The sequence below is a fragment of the Rhinatrema bivittatum genome, chromosome 7 (genome assembly GCF_901001135.1).
Source record: "Rhinatrema bivittatum chromosome 7, aRhiBiv1.1, whole genome shotgun sequence".
Classification (NCBI taxonomy): Eukaryota; Metazoa; Chordata; class Amphibia; order Gymnophiona; family Rhinatrematidae; genus Rhinatrema; species Rhinatrema bivittatum.
This window is the reverse complement of record NC_042621.1, coordinates 34,235,834-34,257,255: the sequence shown is the minus strand read 5'-3', so window position 1 is coordinate 34,257,255 and position 21,422 is coordinate 34,235,834. Positions and strand designations below refer to the sequence as shown.

The following is a 21,422-nucleotide window of genomic DNA, read 5'->3' as shown; positions in this document are numbered from 1 at the left end:
GATAGATATGAAATCGATTTTGTAGGTGTTGCTGCTATATAGGGATACTTTTAAATCCTGAATGTGAAGTTGGTGAGATGTTAGTGATTCTGAGAATGTTTGTTAGAAGGAAACTCTGAATTTTCCTCCTTCTGTAATTGTCTCTCTCCTTCAATCAAAGAAAAGGAAAATAAGAACAAGTAACAGCAGTGTTTAGTAGGGATGTGAATTGGGCTTCAGACGATTGAAAATATCGTACGATATTTTCAAAATCGTCAGAAATCTGGGGCTCCCCCAAAATGATAGGAAAACCCCATGATATTGTTCGTGGGGGTTCTCTTATCGTTTTGGGGGAGGGCGGGAAAAATGGCACACAAAAATAACCCCTAAACCCACCTCGACCCTTTAAAACTAATCCCTTAGCTTCCCCCACCCTCCCAACCCCCCCAAAAAACTTTTTACAGGTACCTGGTGGTCCAGTGGGGGTCCCGGGAGCGATCTCCCACTCCCGGGCCGTCGGCTGCCACTAATCAAAATGGCGCCGATGGCCCTTTGCCCTTACCATGTGACAGGGTATCTGTGCCATTGGCCGGCCCCTGTCACATGGAGGGAGTACTGGATGGCCGACGCCATCTTTAAAAATGGCGCCGGCCATCCATTGCTCCTACCATGTGACAGGGGCCGGCCAATGGCACAGATACCCTGTCACATGGTAAGGGCAAAGGCCATCGGCGCCATTTTGATTAGTGGCAGCCGACGGCCCGAGAGCGGGAGATCGCTCCCGGGACCCCCACTGGACCACCAGGTACCTGTAAAATGTTTTTGGGGGGTTCGGGAGGGTGGGGGAAGCTAGGGGATTAGTTTTAAAGGGTTGGGATGGGTTTTATGTTTATCGGCTCGGGCACAGCCGATAAACAAAACCGCGATCGGGCCGGACGAAAAAAAAACCAGAATGTGAATCGGAACCGGAATCCAAACCGATTCCGGTTCCGATTCACATCTCTATTGTTTAGTGCATGACTATTTGTTTCATTTTTATTGGTTTGTGTGTTATTATTTATAAGAAATTAATGACCTCCTATCCAGCTTAAACCTAATTCTAAACCAATCAAAAAGTGAATTCCTGCTAATCTCACCGGATAACTGCAAAATCACTACGAACCCGCCAGCCAACTTACAAATCTCAAAAGTAAGAGATCTAGGAGTATCCATAGACAACAGACTAAACCTAAAAGCATTTATTAAGCAAACAACTAAAGACTGCTTCCACAAACTACACACATTAAAAAGAATAAAACCCCTATTTCATTTCCCTGATTATAGAACAGTGCTCCAAGCAATAATCTTTGCGAAAATAGATTATTGCAATGCTATACTACTAGGCCTCCCATCATCCCATACCAAACCTCTCCAAATGATTCAAAACACGGCAGCAAGAATCCTAACTAACAAGAAAAGAAGAGATCACATCACGCCGGTCCTTAAAGACCTTCACTGGCTGCCAATCCACTACAGGATAATCCATAAATCCCTAACCACAATCTTCAAAAATATCCATGGACTAGCTCCACTCCATCTACAAATAGCACTTAAAAAACACTCCTCCAACAGACCCACTAGAGAAGTGTACAGAGAACTTCTACAGGTACCACACGCCAATACCACCCAACACATAACCCTGAGAGACAGGGCCTTCTCTACAGCAGGCCCCCCACTATGGAACTCAATCCCCTTAGAATTACGACAGGAACCATGTCTTCCAACCTTCAGAAAGAGACTTAAGACATGGCTGTTCAAGAAAGCCTTTCCGGACTCTGACTGATGATCTCACCAAATACAGAAAGACGGTCTATCTCCCACTAAACCGATACGGACATACCAAACACTACACGTTCTTATTCTTGTTAAATTTCTATCGTCTTATTCTTCTTCTTTTCCCAGTTAGAACCATCCTTGTTTTATTGTAACTGATTTTTTCTGCGCACTGTTATAACTTGTTATAATTTGTAAATATATAAAATGTATACTCATGTTATATTTATACACGTTTATAATGTATTGATCACCCCTGTTTTATGTAAACCGACATGATACGAATCTCCGTGAATGCCGGTATAGAAAAACTCAAATAAATAAATAAACAAATTATTTGGTATATTTGCTACAGGGAGCTATTAGTGCATCTAAGGTGGGCCAGTCCCTTGCTTTGTGATCACCTGATGATTCCATTTTGAAACATATGTTGATAGCTTGGTTGATCCTGAATCATGATTACTGCACTTTCCACTCCTTGAGCTCATTGTAACCTTCAAATATTTTCCAGATTATGTCTCCTTTATCCAAGGGTTTGTTCCAGAAAGCCATTTCTGAGAGTGGAGTTGCAAGCCTTTCTGGTTTTTTCGTTTCTGATCCAGAAGTAATAGCTCACTTTACAAATGTAAGATTTTAGAGTTTTCTTTATGGTGCTATTTTAAAGGTTTTTTTTCTTATAGTTTTCTCCTCTCCTCCTGTAGCACCTTAGATTTTGATTTTCCACGTCTCCCCAGTATAATTGCCCAAATGATTCAAGTCCCCATGAACATGGCAGCCAATGGCTCAAGAGAATCTTTCTCCGAGAATGAAACTTTCAATACTGCTCATGCACCAGCAGATGTCACTCTTCCCCAAGGCCCCAGAAAGTGTTACCTGCACTTGCAGTTCAGACAGTAAAGCTATCTCCATTCCTGCACATATCTATAATCATCTGAAGCTTGGGACTTTTTCATTCTTTCCTCAACCAAATCACAGACGGTCAATTCTAACTCCCATCCAAAGTAGTTATAAATATGCATTGGAGGAAAATTAGCAAGTTTTTAAATTTAGTTTCCTGTAGGAAAATTGGCTTTACAAGATCATGTCTGTGTGCTTGCACCCTCCCTGTAGTTAACTATTCATCCAAATTTCCTTAAAATTTGTGCCACAGACAGTAGAACATCCTATAACCCTTGGCTTATTCATTTCATATATCCTTGCTGTCCATGGACACTTTGAGTCCCTTCTTATTGTTATTTCTTTTCAGGAAATAAGTCAGTTCATTTGAAATTTCAGGGATGTCAGAGTGCATTGTGATGTCATCAAGCATTTTTAAAGCTGCCTTGCTAGTAGTTATTCCATGTAGTCACCCACAGTCTGCATTGCTTCCCTAGTTTCCTATAGGGGAAACCATCTCTGTTGTTTTATTCTGTACTTATTAGACAGAAATTCACATAACGAATGTTGTCATAACTATGTTCAACCTCTGTGTCAAAAAAGGAAACCAGGCATCATGAAATGTTCCCACACTACCTTGTTCCTAAATATCTTGCTATTTATCCGTGTAAAGTTCTATTTGCTATTGAAACAAAGAACTGTACCATCAAATCCCCATCTTCGATAATAAGAATAGCCATGTGTTGAAGACATCATTATATGTTTGACTGTATAAAAACAAACTGTATATTCTCAGAAATACAAGGTTGTTCTATTCTTGTAGCACAATAGTTCAAGGTTAATGAACATTTCTAGCTCCACTTTCCTGATCATAGTTCACTTTTAAACTTGAAATCATTTACATTGCTTATATTTTATTTTGTTTATAAATTCCCTTAGTTTCATTCATTCATCTACTGTACTATTTCTGTTTCTTTTCTTTCCCTATTTTTGTACTTATTGCAGAAAGTTACAAACTATACTGGCTGCAATGAAACAGATTCTGCTGCCATTGTGAGCTGTTTAAGGAAAAAAAAGTGGGAGGACCTTCTAGACCCCACCCTTATCACAGTAGGTGAAACAATTAATTGAATTTACAATTATACACCCAGCTAGAGAATTCTATAATAGCACACATGAAGGGAAGGCCCAAAGGGCTTGCAAGTCATAAAATATATTGTATATGTATCTCCATTTAATATTGCATTCTTTCTGGGGCAACTGTACACTTTGGGATTAATTTTGTAACTTGGCAAATATGTTAATCAGCATATACATGTATGTAATACACTAATTTTCCAATCAGTCTATGTCTGTTTGAAAATTATCCCAGAAAAACTATGCACACTATTACACCTGCTATTTGATGTGCATAGGTTTCTGAGAAAATTTACATGCATATTTTTTAAAATATGAAAGTAACTCCCAACCCTTCCCGAACTCCACCCTCTGAAATGCCTCTCCCCATGCATAAAAGTGTATATGCATTCAATGTGTATGCACATAATTTTATGCAAAAAGCAAAGCGGAAGCCGATCAATGATGCTGGGCATATTCCAATAAAGAATCCCTTGATACACCGATCATTACTGTTTGTTCTGCTTTCCAGCATAATTTTATGCATGCATCAGTCACAACATTTTCTAAAAGTCCATATTTGCAGGTAACGTAGATATCCCTTTGAAAATAACTCTCCCTGTGCCAAATATTTATTTATATATTTATTTATTTGCGTATTTACTTATTTATTTAAGTGATTGATATACCATCGCTCCAAAAGAAGATCACAATGGTTTACATTATCAGCATTCATATTCTTGATCAACAATCATATACTGTGTGGCAGCATTCATATTCTAGGTTAACATCATAGCAAATACATATTCTAGTTCATATTCATACAAATTCTAAGACATTACAGTAACAACTATATAATCTAGTCCATCTTTATACATTTTTGGTTGACACAAATCCCAATACCGATTCTGCTAACATTACACTTTACATCGATTATTACTTGTTGTTCGCTCTACTGTTTTTGTCTCTGGTACTGACATTGAAAATATCGTTGTATTGGTATTTTACGTTAGATCGTATGCATTTCTAAAGAGCCACATTTTCAGTTCTCGTTTGAAACTCTTACTTTCTGTTATTTATTTATTTAAAAACTTTTCTATACCGTCGTTTAGTAGTATACCATCACAACGGTTTACAGATAGGCACATAAATAAGTCTGGTTAGGATTATAAATTAGCTAGTAGGTGCCAATAAAGTTTCGGTTACATGAATCAAATAATATACGCTATTTGGATTGTGGATTGGAAATTCCATTTATATGAATAATAGGATATCTATATGAGAATACTGTACTCTTAAATTAATCTTTAGGTATGAGAAAAAATAATAAATAATAAAGGAGGGATAACTGCTATTTGTTGACTTTTAACAGTCTGCCGTAGTTCTCTTTCTAGTCCGCTAGTATTCCTTACTCCCCACTCTCATTGTGAAAAGCTTTTTTGAAGAGCCATGTTTTTAAACTTTTTTTTTAAAGAGTTTTAGATCTTTCATTAGTCTTATTTCGAGTGGTAGTGTGTTCCATAATATTGGACCGGCTAGGGATAGTGCTCTCTCTCTTACTTGCGTCAGTTTTGCTGTCTTTACAGAGGGAATGGTTAGTAGAGCTTTATTGGCTGATCTTAGATTTCTCTGGGGGACATGTAGTCGTAGTGCAGTGTTTAGCCAGTCAGTATTTTCCTCATAGATTAGTTTGTGGATTGTGCATAGTGTTTTAAATTGCATTCTTTGTTCAATTGGCAGCCAGTGTAATTCAGCGAGTGTTTGAGTGATGTGATCTCTTCTGCTTTTTCCAGTTAGAATTCTGGCTGCAGAGTTCTGTAGGATTTGTAGTGGTCTTAGTGTTGTATATGGTAATCCAAGGAAGAGTGTGTTACAATAGTCTGTGCTCGCGAATATAAGTGCTTGAAGAATGGTTCTAAAGTTCGCTTGGGTTAATATGGTTATCTGGCGTAAAGACAGTTCCACAACTTAGGACCCGCTATGGAAAACATTTGGCCTTTTGTTTGCATTAGGTCTGTGCTCCGAATGGAAGGCACCATTAGGAGACCTTTGTTTTGTGATCTCAGGGCTTTTTGTGGTGTGTAATGTTGAAATGTCACTCCCAAAATGCATGGGTTAATATTGTTGATGATATTGAAAATTAGAGATAATACTTTGTAGTGAATTCTGGATTGTTCTAGAAGCCAGTGCAATAGTTTGTTTTCTTCCTTTTTTCCTTTTTTCCTGGTAGTCTCTCCTTTCTCCTACTCTAACTGCCAAAATAATTTTCTAACATTTTATTACAAAGTTTAGGATGGAATGCTAACCTTCTCTCTTGGGAGGGCTGGTATAGCAATTGAAAAGACTAGTAATTTTATTTTAGTCTGTGAGCACATTTTGGACTACAGTTCTGTTCCATAGAGGAAGAGAAAAGCTCCAATTAAGAGAATTTCAAGGAAACTTATGTTTTTGTAAGAATGTGAACCCTGGGCTGAGATGAGAGGTGTCTCCGCCCACAAGGAGGAGCCCTGTGAGCCTCACCGTCAACAGACGTAGTCTCAGTGGCAGGGGACACAGCTGTAGGTAGAGACTTTATTATGAAGGAAAGAAAAAGTAATGTCCACAGAGCTGGAGATGCAATAGTAAAGTTCTGAGCAGTGGAGAATACCCAGAGTGATACCACAGATGAGAAGATCCGGTAGTGGCCTGCGGAGCGGGGTACACCAGGGATCCCCTCTGAGTGTAGGCACCTCAGAAATACAGATCTGGTAGTGGCCCGCAGAGCGGGGTATGCCGAGGATGTCTGTACAGTAGATGTTGAAGAACTGGTAGAGATGCCGGAACCTGGAAGTGGCTCCTGTAGTTGGTGTGCCAATACTCTGCAGCGCAGGAAATGCTGAAAAACTTTTACTGAAGGGAAGGTGGCAGTGGCCCGAGGCTCGGGATACAACGCTGGGAATCCACAATACAGTTTGTATAGTAGAAGTCAGTAGAGGTACTCATAAGAGATGGTTCCAGGAGAGAGAGAGACCTGAGAAGCAGCTCAGGTAGAAGTCAGGCAGGAAGGCCCTCCGAGGAGTGGATAGCCTGGAACGCAGGGGAGCCCCCAAGGAGTGAGTACTCAGAGCGTTGGATGCTAAGCCCAAAGTCAGGAACAGGAAGTCCTAGAATGAAGCGGATTCAGCAATAGGGAACTCCTTGCTAACTCGTAGAAGGCAAGGACCAGTCAGCATAAATACAACAGCGGATTGACGTCATCGGGAGGGGACGCCCCTGTGGTTCCCTCCATGATGTGTACAAAGGAGGCCCTTGCACACGCGCGCCTAAGTGATTCCGGATCCAAGATGGCGGTCGGGTGCAGGGAGAAAAGAGGTGAGCATGAGAGGTCGCAGCCGTCTGCGACCGACAGGTGTAACAGAAACGTTTTTCTGCTGCTAATCTCAATTATTTAAAAGCCCTCCCTTTCTACTTCTCTCCTATCCACCCAAGAGTTTGCTTTTCTTATATAGTATTAAGGTACATAACCAATTACAGTAAGTTATAACAAGTTACTTCACAAATATAGGTGTTCTATATAAAAAAAATAGGTGTTCTATATAAAAAAAGATTAACACAATTACTATTATTTAATGTAATAATAACTGTGGTGCCTTTGTCTTAAGGCAGACCATCTGAAAGTTTAGAGCTTGCCCCATCTGTTTCTAGTTCTCTACAATGAAAAAGGAGTTGACTTAAAGCATTATTAGCAAAATTTAAAGGAGTCAAACAGGAATTAGCAACCACCAAAAAGCCTCCCTCAGCACACAGCCCCACTCCCACAGAAGATTCAGAAACCAAGACTAAATGGATTACAGTAAGTTCTTGTAAGTTAAGACCTATGTCTCAGAAACACCCATTTTCCCCAACTGTGCAGCATCCAGGATATCTGCACCTACTCCCACAGAGGTTTTGGAATCCAGAAATAAATGGATTAAAGTGGGCTCTGGATAGGTAAGACATGTGACACAGAGACACCTACTCTACCAAATGATACCCATACAAAATATCTTTTCTGTATTGAAAAATGAAGATTCTGTAGTAATAGAAAATGAAGTAGTATTCAAAATGAAAGAAGACACACAATGTTACAGAAACCCCATACTATCAAACATCATAATAGAAAGCTTCTTCAGCTGGGAGACTGTCATCAAAGACACTAACTTGAGGACTCATTTTAAGGGGGACACATAGTTAAATGCCTCCCAGGATCCTCAGCTAGCAGAAATGCAAACCATATTATCAATGAAATTTTTTAAAAAAGTAAATAGTATAAAATAGATGTTTTCATCCATCTGGGGACAAATAACCTTCCTAGAAACAGCATTCAAGTATTACAAAGAGATTACAAGAATCCAGGAAAGCAGCTTAGGTATATAGCATAGACCATAGCCTTTTTAGAAGTGTTACCTGTTCACAGAAAAGAAAAGGCTAAGCCAAACTGCAACAATCCAAAGCTCAAAACCTGGTATAAATAAGGTAGTTTTGGATATTTTGGGGGCTGGGCCCATGTATGAATGATGGATACCACCCCATTTACAGAAGAGAGTTTTTGGATGGAACTAGAAAATTAAAAGCGAATAAGGCCATGGGCCGGATGAGATATATCACAAGATACCAAGGAAACTCAGAGAGATATTGGCAGATCCACTGAAGGACTGTTCAATAGATGGAACTTGTGGCAGTGTTGCGCCCGTCGGATGCAGATGGCTGCAACCTCTCATGCTCACTTCTTTTTTCCCTGCATCGTCAATCATGGGAAGAATGGTGGCCTCCCCCAACCAACGCCGACCTCCCCAGCATCCCTGGCATGGCGTGGGAGCTGCCAACCGCCATCTTGCTTCCGGAATCACCTAGGTGCGCGCACGCAAGGGCCTCCTTTTGTATATATATCATGACGGGAACCTCGGGGGCGGATGACATCAACTTGCTGCTATACTTAAGCTGACCAGCCCATTGCTAATACGACTTAGCAAGGAGTTCTCTCATTGCTGAATCCGCCCATTCTTGGATCTTCTGTTCCAGTATCTCCTCGTGGCATTCGGACGCCCTGGGTAACCGCTCCACGGGGGCCCTTCCACGTTCCTGGCTATCCGCTCCTCGGAGAGCCTTCCTGCCTTGGGCTACTCTTGACCCGCTTCTCAGGACTCTTTCCTGGAACTTCCTTGTGTGAGTACCTCTTCTTCAGTTTCCTACGATAACAGCTTTGCTGAAGTCTCCACAGTGTAGCCCGTGCCTCGAGCCACTACCGTTCTTCAGCACCAATGTTCCAACAGACCCTGAGCTGCAGGGTATTGCCGTATCTTCTACAAGATCCATATCTGGGTTCCTGTACCTCAGACCTTATCTACATCTTCACCTACAGTACAGTCATCCTCGGCGTACCCCACACTGCAGGCCACTAACGGATCTGCACTTCTGAGGTATCTCCACCAGCCTGTAGGAACCTTCTGGTGTATCCCACTCTGCGGACCACTACTGGATCTTCTCATCAGTGGTATCATCCTGGGTATATCCTACTGCTCAAGAACTGTGTTTATTTGCATTCCTCGCTCCGCGGGCTATTACTTATCTTTCTCCTTAATAAAGTCTCTCTCACAGCTGTGTCCTACGTCGCTGAGACCACGCTCACCGACGGTGAGGCTCATGGGGCTCCTCCCTGTGGGCAAAGACATCCCTCATTTCGACCCAGGGTTCACATTCTTACAAAACCATAACAACTAGATTGGAGAAGGGAGGTTGTGGTCCCACTTCAGAAAAGTGTTAGCAGAGGAGGAGGTTGGGAACTATAGGCTGTTTAGCCTGACCTTGGTGGTGAGAACAATTATGGAAGGACTATATGGTAAAGATGGCCTACATCTCTCTGTGGGCAACAATATGGATTAGACACCCAAAAGTAGTCCAAATGTATCTTTATTTGAGTGGAGTCATAAATGTATACAGGAGCCCGACTCAGGCTGAGTTTCGCCCCACTTGGGGCTGCCTCAGGGGCTAAAATGAAAAATAACATATAAATAAACATACATACATAAATATTGATTAAAACAAAATGAACATGTAAAGGTACCACAGACTTAACAGAAAACATAGATGTCACTTTATCAAAAACGAAAAAAATATATATACCAAAAAATGCAAGATGTAATATGGCAACAATTTATACCTGGGTGATGATGTTCTCGTTTGTTTTTTTTAAACACAAAAGTGCTCTTATGGAGAGCTTCAATTATCTAATAGTCTGGAAATCAATAAACAAAATAAAGTTACTTATGAATACAAATGTACAATCAAATAAATCTGAAGCTGTATCATAAACTAAAAACAAAATGTCAGTGTATGACAAAAATTGTATAAAAACACTAGAAGATGTGTTTAGTCCTCACTGGAGAACAAGCAAACATTAAATCATAAGATGAACTCTTAACGATTTGGATGTATTAAAAGACACGCCAGAAGGCTTATCAATCTAACTCACTCTAAGATCTAAAAGGGATTACTATGCTAGCAAGATCCATGACCTTGAATTTGACGCAAAAGCTCTTTTTGCTTACGTATCGAACCTGACACAAATCAACTCTCCTGATATTCCCATAGACCTAGCTCAATCCAAAGCGGAGGAATTGGCTATTTTCTTCCAAGACAAAATATCTAACCTTCTAAAGCGATTGACCCCCAGCAACACTTCTCCCACTAATGCTCTTCAGCTACTAAACAAAGGAACATCCTTGGATTCATTCGATCCCATCACAGCCTCGGAGATCCTTTTGCTACTTAAGAAAATGAAACCTTCCTCACACCCCTTTGACCAAATTCCTACAAAGTTCCTCCTACTAATACCAGAAACAATTTCCAAAACATTGGCGGATATCATCAACTGTTCTTTATCCCAGGGACTATTTCCAGATGACCTTAAACTAGCTTCTCTCAAACCGCTCTTAAAGAAACCTAATCTAGACCCCAAGGACCCCAACAACTTCCACCCGATTTCCAATCTTCCATTTATTGCCAAGATCATAGAAAAGCTTGTCAACACTCAACTCTCTAACTACATTGAAGATCACGAGATTCTGTACCCCTCCCAATATGGATTCCGTAAAGCTTTAAGCACGGAATCTCTACTCATATCCCTGACTGACCACATTATCATGGGTCTAGACAAAGGCCAATCCTTTTTACTTATTCTCTTAGATCTTTCGGCCGCTTTTGACACCGTTAACCACGCCATCCTCCTCAATCAATTGGCAAACAAAGGAATAACAGGAACTGCACTATCATGGTTCAATACATTCCTCAGCAATAGAGGCTATAAGGTCAAAATCCACAATAAAGAATCTTCCCGCTATATTTCATCTTTAGGAGTTCCACAGGGCTCCTCTCTTTCCCCTAAGCTCTTTAATATATACCTTCTTCCGCTTTGCCAACTGCTAACCCACCTGAAACTAACTCACTTCCTATACGCCGACGATGTGCAAATCTTGAATCCCATTAAAGAAACCATCACAAAAACTCTTGAATTTTGGGAATTCTGCCTCCGAGAGATTAATCTCCTTCTCACTAGTCTAAATCTGATATTAAATACAGCCAAGATGGAACTTCTTATCATCTCACCAGAAAATATTAACCCCTCTCCGTGTCCTCCAACCAACCTACTTACTACCCAAACAAGGGACTTAGGAATAATTATCGACAACCATCTTAACTTAAAATCCTTCATCAAACAAACAACAAAAGAAGGCTTCTATAAACTACAGGTTCTGAAAAGAATCAAACCTCTCTTTCAAGTGCGAGACTTCAGAACGGTCCTTCAAGCAGTTATCTTTTCTAAGATAGACTATTGCAATTCTATCTTAATTGGTCTCCCTTCAGCAACCATTAAACCCCTTCAGATGCTCCAGAACTCTGCTGCGAGAATTCTGACTAACACCAGGAGAAGAGATCACATCTCTCCCACTCTCAAGTACTTACACTGGCTGCCAATACACTTTAGAATTATCCACAAATCCATCACCCTCATCTATAAAGCTATCCATCAACATGCTACGCTTGATCTACAAATCCCACTCAGACGACACACATCGACTAGACCCATCAGAGAAGCCTACAGAGGATCACTTCTCGTTCCCCAAACCAAAACCACTCATCATTTAACTTTCAGAGACCGAGCCTTCTCCACAGCCGGACCTTCACTATGGAACTCTATTCCCCCGGATCTGAGACAAGAACCATGCCTACCTACATTCAGTAAAAGGCTTAAAACGGCTTTTTAAACAAGCTTTCCCAGATCCCATTTGAATGACAGCAACATCTTTTCAAGAGACTTCACAATATAATGTAAATAGTTAATCCCTAACTGCTTGGTTATCTTGCTCTAATTCTTTCCCCAGTTATATCAACCTTGTTGTAATGTAGCTCTATGACCTCTTTGCACTTGTTAATGTTACGTTTTACTTTGTTTTCACACCCCCTTGTTTTATGTAAACCAGCATGATGTGATTTTTAATCACGAATGCCGGTATAGAAAAACTCTAAATAAATAAATAAATAAATAAAATAAAAACCAAGGAAGTCACCGAATGGAAGCCTGTATGTAAACAAAAAGATATCAGGTACCAAATGTTTGCAAAAACCTAATTTAAATTTAATTTAAATATAAGTGACTACGGACCCTTCAAAATGACCTGAACTCATACTGAAATCGAAAGATGTAGCCTTCATTACTATACTTTATAATCATTCATTACTGCCAGTGAATATGACATCTTCGGGACTCAATGTAAATATATTTGCCACGCTGCTGCAGTACTCTAAATATAGAATTGAAACTGAAGAAATCAAAATTATCTAACTGCATTTATGGTATAATATACAAGATAAAACGCGCAGCGATGCTGCCACAGTATTAATCTAATGCTTGTTTTTTACTGCTCCGAGATGTCAACGTATCTCGGCGGGATCTAAAATTTATGGTCACTGAGAAAAAAACAGAACTTATAAATCTGTTCCTTAAAAAATATATAAATCAATAGTCACTTACTTCAAATACAAGTGCAGATGCGCGTGGTCTCTGCTTGAGTACAGAAAAAGCTTTAAAAAGCTGAAACGCCGTAATGGCTATTTAAATAAGCTTGAAAACGTGCCAAAAGGCTTGTCAATCAAGTGAGGGGAAGTGTTGAAAAAAAAACCCGTATGTAAACACACGTAGAGTGGCAGAGTGCGATAGACAGAAGTGCAGCCAATCTAACAAAAATTCTTTATCAATGAGAACCCATAGACAATTTCTTTAAATATAATATTATTAAAAAATATTTGCTTTCTTAATTCTCTTTCATATAAAATGCACGATTAGTAACGGGCAAAACATATTAAATAACACTTAAAAATAAACCTCTGCGCAGCCTTTATCGCCTTGCTCTCTGAAAACATGCACATATCTATTACTGCTGTAATTACAAGCCACAACATCTGTGTACTTAAAACAATGCCTGTATTAAATAAGCCGATGTATGTACTAAAAAGCATTAAAGCGCTTACTAAGGGCAAGCTGATGCCCCTATTAAAAATTATGAAAAATAACTAACTAATAAATAATTACAACCCAGACTAATAATAAAATTAATTTGAGTGAACCCACAGATGCTCTAAAAACATTAAAACACATCCCCAAGGTAAACTAATGCAATTATTAAAAATTATGAAAAATGACTGACTAATAAATAAATAAATAAATAATAATAAATAATTGCAACCACGACTAATATAAGATTAATACAAATACCTAAAAAAAAAGAGAACATATAAAAATGTAATCTAACATACCTAAAAATCGATAAAATATATACACACCATAGGTTACCTAGCAACAATAAACATTAAAAATAAATAGCCGAATGCATAAACCAGCACAGATAGGACAAATCCAAAACAGATAAAATCATAAAAAAACAGAATAATCGATATCAAGATTTAACCCATTGGGTTCCATAGTTTTAAACTCATAGATATATTTCTGCTCCAGTTGTAACAGCCTTTTGTCTAAGTCACCACCTCTCCAATTCGGGATTAACTGCTGAATCACACAAAATTTAAAATCATTAAAACTATGATTCATTCGAATGGCATGTTGGATGAGTGGTTTAGACTCTATTTTCCTCTTAATACTGCTCTTGTGCTCTATAATACGCTTATTAAATGGTCTAATAGTTTTAACTACATAAGCTTTATTACAAGTGCAGAGTGCTAAATATACCACCCCTTCTGTCTTGCAATTAGTGAACGATTTTAATTTGAATTCTTTACTAATCCCTGGTATCTGTATACTGGTGACTTTCATATTTACAGAGCAAACAGAGCAGTTCCCACATGGGGATGACCTGGAGGTCTCTTATCAATGGGTTTGTTAATTGGTAAAGCAGACGGAGAAACAAATTCTTTTATATTTCTTTCTCTTTCGTTTGCTATCAAAATATTCTTATCCTTAAAACACGGTAACAATTGGAGAACAGACCAATGTTTTCTCAAGATCTTAGTAATCTGGAAGGACATATGCGTAAATGTTAAAGGACATACTATTCGATCACTGGTTTTTTTGTGAGTAGTGAATTCCTGTCATATATAGAGGCTTTCTTAAAACCCGCCTCTATAAATCTATATGGGTAGGATTTTTCTAGGAACCTGTTTTTCATTTCATTTCACTTGGGGCTGCCTCAGGGGCTAAAATGAAAAATAGCATATAAATAAACATACATACATAAATATTGATGAAAACAAAATGAACATGTAAAGGTACTACAGACTTAACAGAAAACATAGATGTCACTTGATCAAAAACGAAAAAAATATATATACCAAAAAATGCAAGATGTAATATGGCAACAATTTATACCTGTGTGATGATGTTCTCGTTTTTTTTTAAACACAGTGGGAATGAAACACTTTTTTTGTCACAATCTGAAGAAGAACTGAGCTGGAGATTATTTTTGAATACTAAGAGGCTATTAACTACTTATGCACTTCAGCTGATGACAAAGGAACATGAAGAGCTTTCAGAAATAAGAAAACTGCTACTCAAGTCCAAATCTACAATATCAACCTATGTTGACTTTGTGGTTTACACAGTGCCTCTGTAAACAATTGGAACACAGAGGATGAACTAGAGTGCAACTACCACCAGTTTTCGATAGTTCTAGAAACATTACTGTTGCAAGGTCTTGAAAAATATCGAGCATATGAAATATGCAAGCTCCAAACATCTTAAGTCAGCTTTTTATGTTCTTACATTCCAAATGTGGTCGGACAGGCACAGCGTTTCAGGTCAGGCCCTTGTAGGGATGTACGGCCTGGACAGTGGACGGACAGGTACATCATTTCAGGTCAGGCCCTTGTAGGGACGTGTGGCCTGGACAGTGGATGGACAGGCACAGTGTTTCAGGTTAGGCCCTTGTAGGGACGTACGGCCTAGATAGTGGACGGACAGGCACAGTGTTTCAGGTCAGGCCCTTGTAGGGACAAATGGCCTGGACAGTGGACGGACAGGCACAGCGTTAGAGGTCAGGCCCTTGTAGGGACATACGGCCTGGACAGTGGATGGACAGGCACAGCGTTTCAGGTCAGGCCCTTGTAGGGATGTACGGCATGGACAGGCACAGCGTTTCAGGTCAGGCTCTTGTAGGGACGTACGGCCTGGACAGTGGACAGACAGGCACAGCGTTAGAGGTCAGGCCCTTGTAGGGACGTACGGCCTGGACAGTGGACGGACAGGCACAGCGTTTCAGGTCAGGCCCTTGTAGGGACGTATGGCCTGGACAGTGGACGGACAGGCACAGCGTTTCAGGTCAGGCCCTTGTAGGGACGTATGGCCTGGACAGTGGACGGACAAGCACAGCATTTCAGGTCAGGCCCTTGTAGGGACGTACGGCCTGGACAGTTGATGTACACACACAGCATTTCAGGTCAGGCCCTTGTAGGGACGTACGGCCTGGTCAGTGGATGGACAGGCACAGCGTTAGAGATCAGGTCCTTTTAGGGACGTATGGCCTGGACAGTGGACGGACAGGCACAGTGTTTCAGGTCAGGCCCTTGTAGGGATGTACGGCCTTGACAGTGGATGGACAGGCACAGCATTTCAGGTCAGGCCCTTGTAGGGACGTACGGCCTGGACAGTGGACGGACAGGCACGGCATTAGAGGTCAGGCCCTTGTAGGGATGTACGGCCTGGAGAGTGGACGGACAGGCACAGCATTTCAGGTCAGGTAAATGTACTGCAGTGCTTATATTATCTGGAGCATAGGAGGAAGTTGGAGCTGCTGCAAGGCTTTCAATTGCTTTTATTCATCTTGCCATTCACAGGGAAAATTTGGAAACCCAAGCAAAGGCAGGTTTACTTTCAAAAACACTAGCTTTTCCATCAACTCTGGTGCCAGCTTTGAACGGTGAGGGCTCATGATATCCTCTGTCATTGAAAAGACACGTTCACTGGGCAAACTGATTGGTGGACATGACAGATATCGCTGAGCCACTTTGGCTAGGTGTGGCCAGACAGTGGACTTGTGTGCCCAATATGCCAGCGGATCTGTCTGCATGCTCTTTGTGGGCTCTGAGAGATACCGTGTCACTGACAGCTGTGCTGGTGTCTCCTTTGCTTGAGTGGGCTGAGAGTCACTCATGCCAGCTGCTTTCTCTCTAGCCCGTAGCACAAAAGATAAATCTTTATGGTCAACATGGCTTTGGTGTTCTGAAGTGGAGGCGGAGGAGGAACTAGCTGTCTCTGACAGAGTGCTGCTCCTGCTTGGGCTAGCACAAGTCTCTGAAGTGCCCGCTGTTTCCTTCTCTGCTTCACGCCTAATCTGTCTCTGCCTGTGGTGCTTCTGTTCATGGACTTTTGCTAACAGAAGGTCCTTCACCAATAGGAGACAATCGTACTGTAGGGCGAGTTTCCCTTTCACACGGGGATCACAGACTGTGGCGAGCATGTATGTGTTCTCTTCTGTTAAAGGCCTTAATGTTGTGTCCTTCGGTCTTCGACGGCTTTGCCCCGCCTACCTCTCTCTACTCTCGGCTCCTCCAGCTCACCTTGGATTGATGGTCACCGCCGCGGCGTCTGCTTGCCGTTCTCTCCGGCGTCCCCGGACCCGCTTTGGTGCTGCCTCCCACCATTCTTCTTCAAGTTACCTCTAGGGCGCACGCGCACACGCCGCCCTCAACTTTAACTCTACTTTGGAGCAAACTTCAGGGGCGTCCCCCTTTATGATGTCACGTCTTCCGGGTATATCTGCCTTCAGTATTTGCTAGCTCATTGAGTTAGCAACAGGATTCGTACGGATGGGATTCACTATGCGTTCCTAAGCTACTCTGCCACTCCAGCGTTATCTGGAACTCTTACTACCCTTCGGGGGTCTCTAATGGGGTACCCGCTCCTCAGGGGCCTGTTTGCTTCTTTCAGGTGCTATCAGGAAACCGGTACTCGCTCCTCGAGGGCCCATGTTCCCTGTGTTGCTGCCTGTAACCTCTACCCTTCTACTTGGATGAACTAACTTACAGTGTGCAGCATTCATGGCAGTAGTACAGAAACCATCTCTCTCCACAGTACTGCTTCACTGGAATCAGGTACTCGCTCCTCGAGGGCCTGCTCTCTGCTCTGGTACCAGACCTCTCGTCTAGTGGAATCTCTGTTACTGCTAAGTGAGTACAATGCTACCGAGTCTCTCTGCTCTAAGGGATTAGGTGCTCGCTCCTTGAGGGCCTCCTCTCCCTGACTCGGAGCTTCTCCTGTTTCTACATTGGGACTCTGAATGTTAATCTTATTGTGTGCTCATAACTCTGTCTCTTTCCACTACAACACTGCCTTGTAGAGGATCCGCTGTTCCAGCGTTCTGTGTGAGACGCGCCCAGCTGGGCTTTACAACCACTACTCACTACTGCCACTTCTGGTGGTTATACACACTGTTTAATAAAAGATTCAAATCTGTGTTTGTCTGTCCGGAGTCTAGCCTGACACCGTAGTCCCTCACGGGACTGCTCCACGTGGGCGTGGTCAGCTGCCACAGTGTCCAAGGATCCACCCAAACACCATTAACCATAACACTTAATCTCTCTTCCACCTGCTGCTGCAAAACGTCCAGACAATGCAGCACCTCAACTGTCATTCCCTCTTCCTGTTTAAAGGCCTCCAAATTTTCATCCAGGAAATTAACTATTGGGATGATGTCAGCCAAGATGGCACTTCTGGAACTCAGCTCCTCCGAGACATCCTTGAAGGGCTGCAGGATTTTTACCAGCTGACTCATGACTAACCAATCATGATGTCCTAGGGGATTCTGCACACCTATGTCCATTGAACCAGAAAGTTCATGAAGGGGTGTCTGCAACTCTACTAACCTCTGCAGCATCACAAAGGTGGAATTCCACTGGGTGGCAATGTCTTGAATGAGACGCTTGTGAGGCATGTCCAAATCAGTCTGCTTTTGTTGGAGAACCTGCCCTGCCTTCACACTTCTGTGAAAGTGCACTGCTATGTTCCTGCACTTGTTTATTAAGTCCTGCAGGTATTCATTCTCTTGGTGCTTGGACTCCAACCCCAGAGCTGACTTCACTACCAGGTGCAGAGTATATGCAAAACATCGGATGTTCTTAAAGCGCCCGTCGGTTATTGCCTTAACCATGTTTGCACCATTGTCTGTGACAAAGAACCCTGCCTGAGTATTCCTGTCTCACTGGTGTAGTTGCCAGCCCTCCAGCATCTGTCTGATGCATGCTAGAATATTGGCTGCGGTATGGGCCTGGTCCATCAGGTGGGTGTGCAGTAAAGCCCACCTCCACCCTGATACTTGTTCAGTAATAGAGCTGCTGCCTGCCCCTGCCTCAGCCAGGTCCCACCAGTGTGCTGTCAGGGAGAGGTAAGAGTGTGCAGCATTCATGGCGGTCCAGATATCGCAGGTGAAATACACACTCCCCTCTGCCTTAGCTAGCAGCGCTTGGATGCGACTGTGACACTGCTTGTACTGGCTGGGGATGACCTTTCTGCTAAATGTGGTTCTGGAGGGGACTTTGTAATTTGGAAGTACGACCTTCAGAAAATGCTTGAAACCCACATTCTCCACTATCTGCAAGGGCTGGTCAACAAGGGCAATCATTTTCCCAATGCTCCTGGTTACAACTTTTGAGGCTGCCTGCCTCCTACCCCGGGATAACGTTGCCGTACTCCACCCCATTTCCTCCATGGTGGGTTGTCGCTTCTGCCACATGTCAGGGGCCTGCCACCTGACTGCTAGAAGGGGCTGAGGGCGAAGGGTGACTCTGCTCCTTTTCAACCACTTTACACTGCTTGGAAGGGGTCCCCTGACTGGTACTGCCACCATCCCCAGATGGCAGTACTGTTGTTGGGTGTTGCCTCTTCATATGATGCATCATGCCAAAATTAGATAGATGTCCCATTTGTTTGCCTCAGCTAATAGCCCTGCCACAGTAATTACACTGAGCAAAACGCGGTTCCTCCGTCACGTTAAAGTGGCTCCAGATCACAGATGTCTTTCATGATCCTCCCTTGGGGGTGGATCATGATCCTCCCTTGGGGGTGGATTCTGGCACTGGAGCTGAAGTGGGTGCACCCTGATAGCAATGCCAGGGGCCTCAGTCACACTCTGTGCCTGTGCTGACTGCTCTTCCTCCTCCTCATCATCATCAGTTTCATCTCTCCCCTGCTGCACTGAAGTGGAGGCTAAGACAGGACAAACTGATCCTCCTAAAACTTCCTCAGCTATTACTTCCATTTCTGATGAGAATCCCACACAAGATGATTCTTCATCGGAATCAGAAGCAAACAGTGCCTGCGCTACATTGTCAACGCTAAGTCGAGACTGCTGTCCTACTGCTGCTTTTGGGTGTCGCCATTTTGTCTTGCATGACTCAGCCTCCCCTTCCCTCACCTCCAAAACTACAGGTTCAGAAACAGGTGGTGGCGATCCATCATGTTTAGATTTCATTTTTTTCTGGATGGAACTGTCTGCCCCTCCAAAGAGTTTAGATTGCAACAGATCCCTTTTTAACTTTAATGGGGGACTGGCACTAGAGCCTTTTAAAGTGCCTCCTCTGCCACTCCCAATCACTCCACCACATCTAGCTTTCCCTGACATATTTTTAATGTCACTGCCTAGTGCCTACTGGCTGCCCATGGGCACAGTCCCTTGATATGCACTAATGTACAGATGTAGGCTCTAGTACCTGCCATCTCTTTAGTTGTAATTAGTTATTGAGTTTTTCTTTCCCCCTCTGCTTATCACCTCCCAGTTACATCCCCCTGTTTTATTGTAACTTTCCGCTCCTTCTGGTTATGGTTAACGTTATAATGCTTTTGTTCCCTGTAAACCGATTTGATTTGATCTGTATCATGAAAGTCGGTATAGAAAAGCTTTAAATAAATAAATAAATAAATGTAATGTGTGTGCACACACCAAGCTTGTAACTACAAAAGAGGCCCACTGGGGATTTGGCTTCAGAAAGCAGCACTCTCCCAATATACTTGAGTCTGCTAAACTGCCTACCCAGGGGCACAGTGCCTTGATATGCACTAATGTAATGTGTGTGCACATTTATTTATTTTATTTATTTATTTATTTAAGTTTTTTATATACCAACATTCAAGACGGTAGTCCCATCATGCTGGTTCACAAGAAACAGGGGTGCAATTAAAATAAACTTTACAATTTGAACAATGGTGCAGAAAAGCAGTTACATGTAACAGGGAATCAATAACTTGGAGTAAGAAGGAAAATGAAGATCAGATATATATATATATATACAAAAACATTATAAGAGGTGGCTATTAATGCTATTACTAGCAAAGTATGTTGATTGAAGGGAGTTAAGTAATGTTTGAGTTAGGAAAGGCCTGCGTGAACAGCCACGTCTTGAGTCTTTTCTTGAATGTTGAGATGCTGGGTTCCATTCTAAGATCCGGGGGAATGGAGTTCCATAAAGTTGGACCAGCTGTGGAGAAGGCCCGATCTCTGAGCGTGATGTGTCTGGTGGTTTTGGCTGGAGGTACTTGAAGTGATCCTTTGTAAGCATCTCTTGTCGGTCTTGTTGAGTAGTGTAATCGGAGGGGGATATGGAGATCGATTGGGGCTAATTGATGGATGTTTTTGAAAATGGTGAGAATGGCCTTGTAGATTATTCTGAAGTGGATAGGCAGCCAGTGGAGGCCCATCAGGATAGGGGTTATGTGTTCTCTTCTCCTGGTGTTAGTGAGTATACGGGCGGAGGCATTTTGGACCATTTGTAATGGTTTGGTGTGTGATGAAGGGAGACCAAGCATGATGGTGTTACAATAGTCCAGCTTTGCGAAAATGATTGATTGTAGAATCGTTCTAAAGTCATGTGTGTGGAAGAGAGGTCGTATTCTTTTCAGCACTTGGAGCTTATAAAAGCAGTCTCTGGTGGTTTTGTTGATGTTCGCTTTCAGGTTTAGGTGATTGTCAATTAGAACTCCTAGGTCTCTCACTTGTGTGGTGTTTGGTAAGGTTGGATGAGTGTGTGTGAGGGAGCTGTTTTCTGGTGTGATGATTAGAAGTTCCGTTTTTGATGAATTTAGTATCAGGTTGAGACTTGTGAGAAGCTGTTTGATATTTTGG

General features: G+C 42.1%; 1 protein-coding gene across 2 annotated transcripts in view; it reads left to right on the top strand.

Moving 5' to 3' along the window:
• LOC115095045 (fatty acyl-CoA hydrolase precursor, medium chain-like) overlaps nucleotides 1-21,422 on the top strand; it is a 249,318-nt gene that overhangs the window by 122,065 nt on the left and 105,831 nt on the right. For both annotated transcript variants that reach the window (XM_029608227.1, XM_029608226.1), the window contains exons 7-8: nucleotides 2,303-2,416; nucleotides 3,673-3,777. In XM_029608227.1, coding sequence (XP_029464087.1) covers nucleotides 2,303-2,416; nucleotides 3,673-3,777 — 219 coding nt within the window. The remainder of the gene's footprint in view (nucleotides 1-2,302; nucleotides 2,417-3,672; nucleotides 3,778-21,422) is intronic.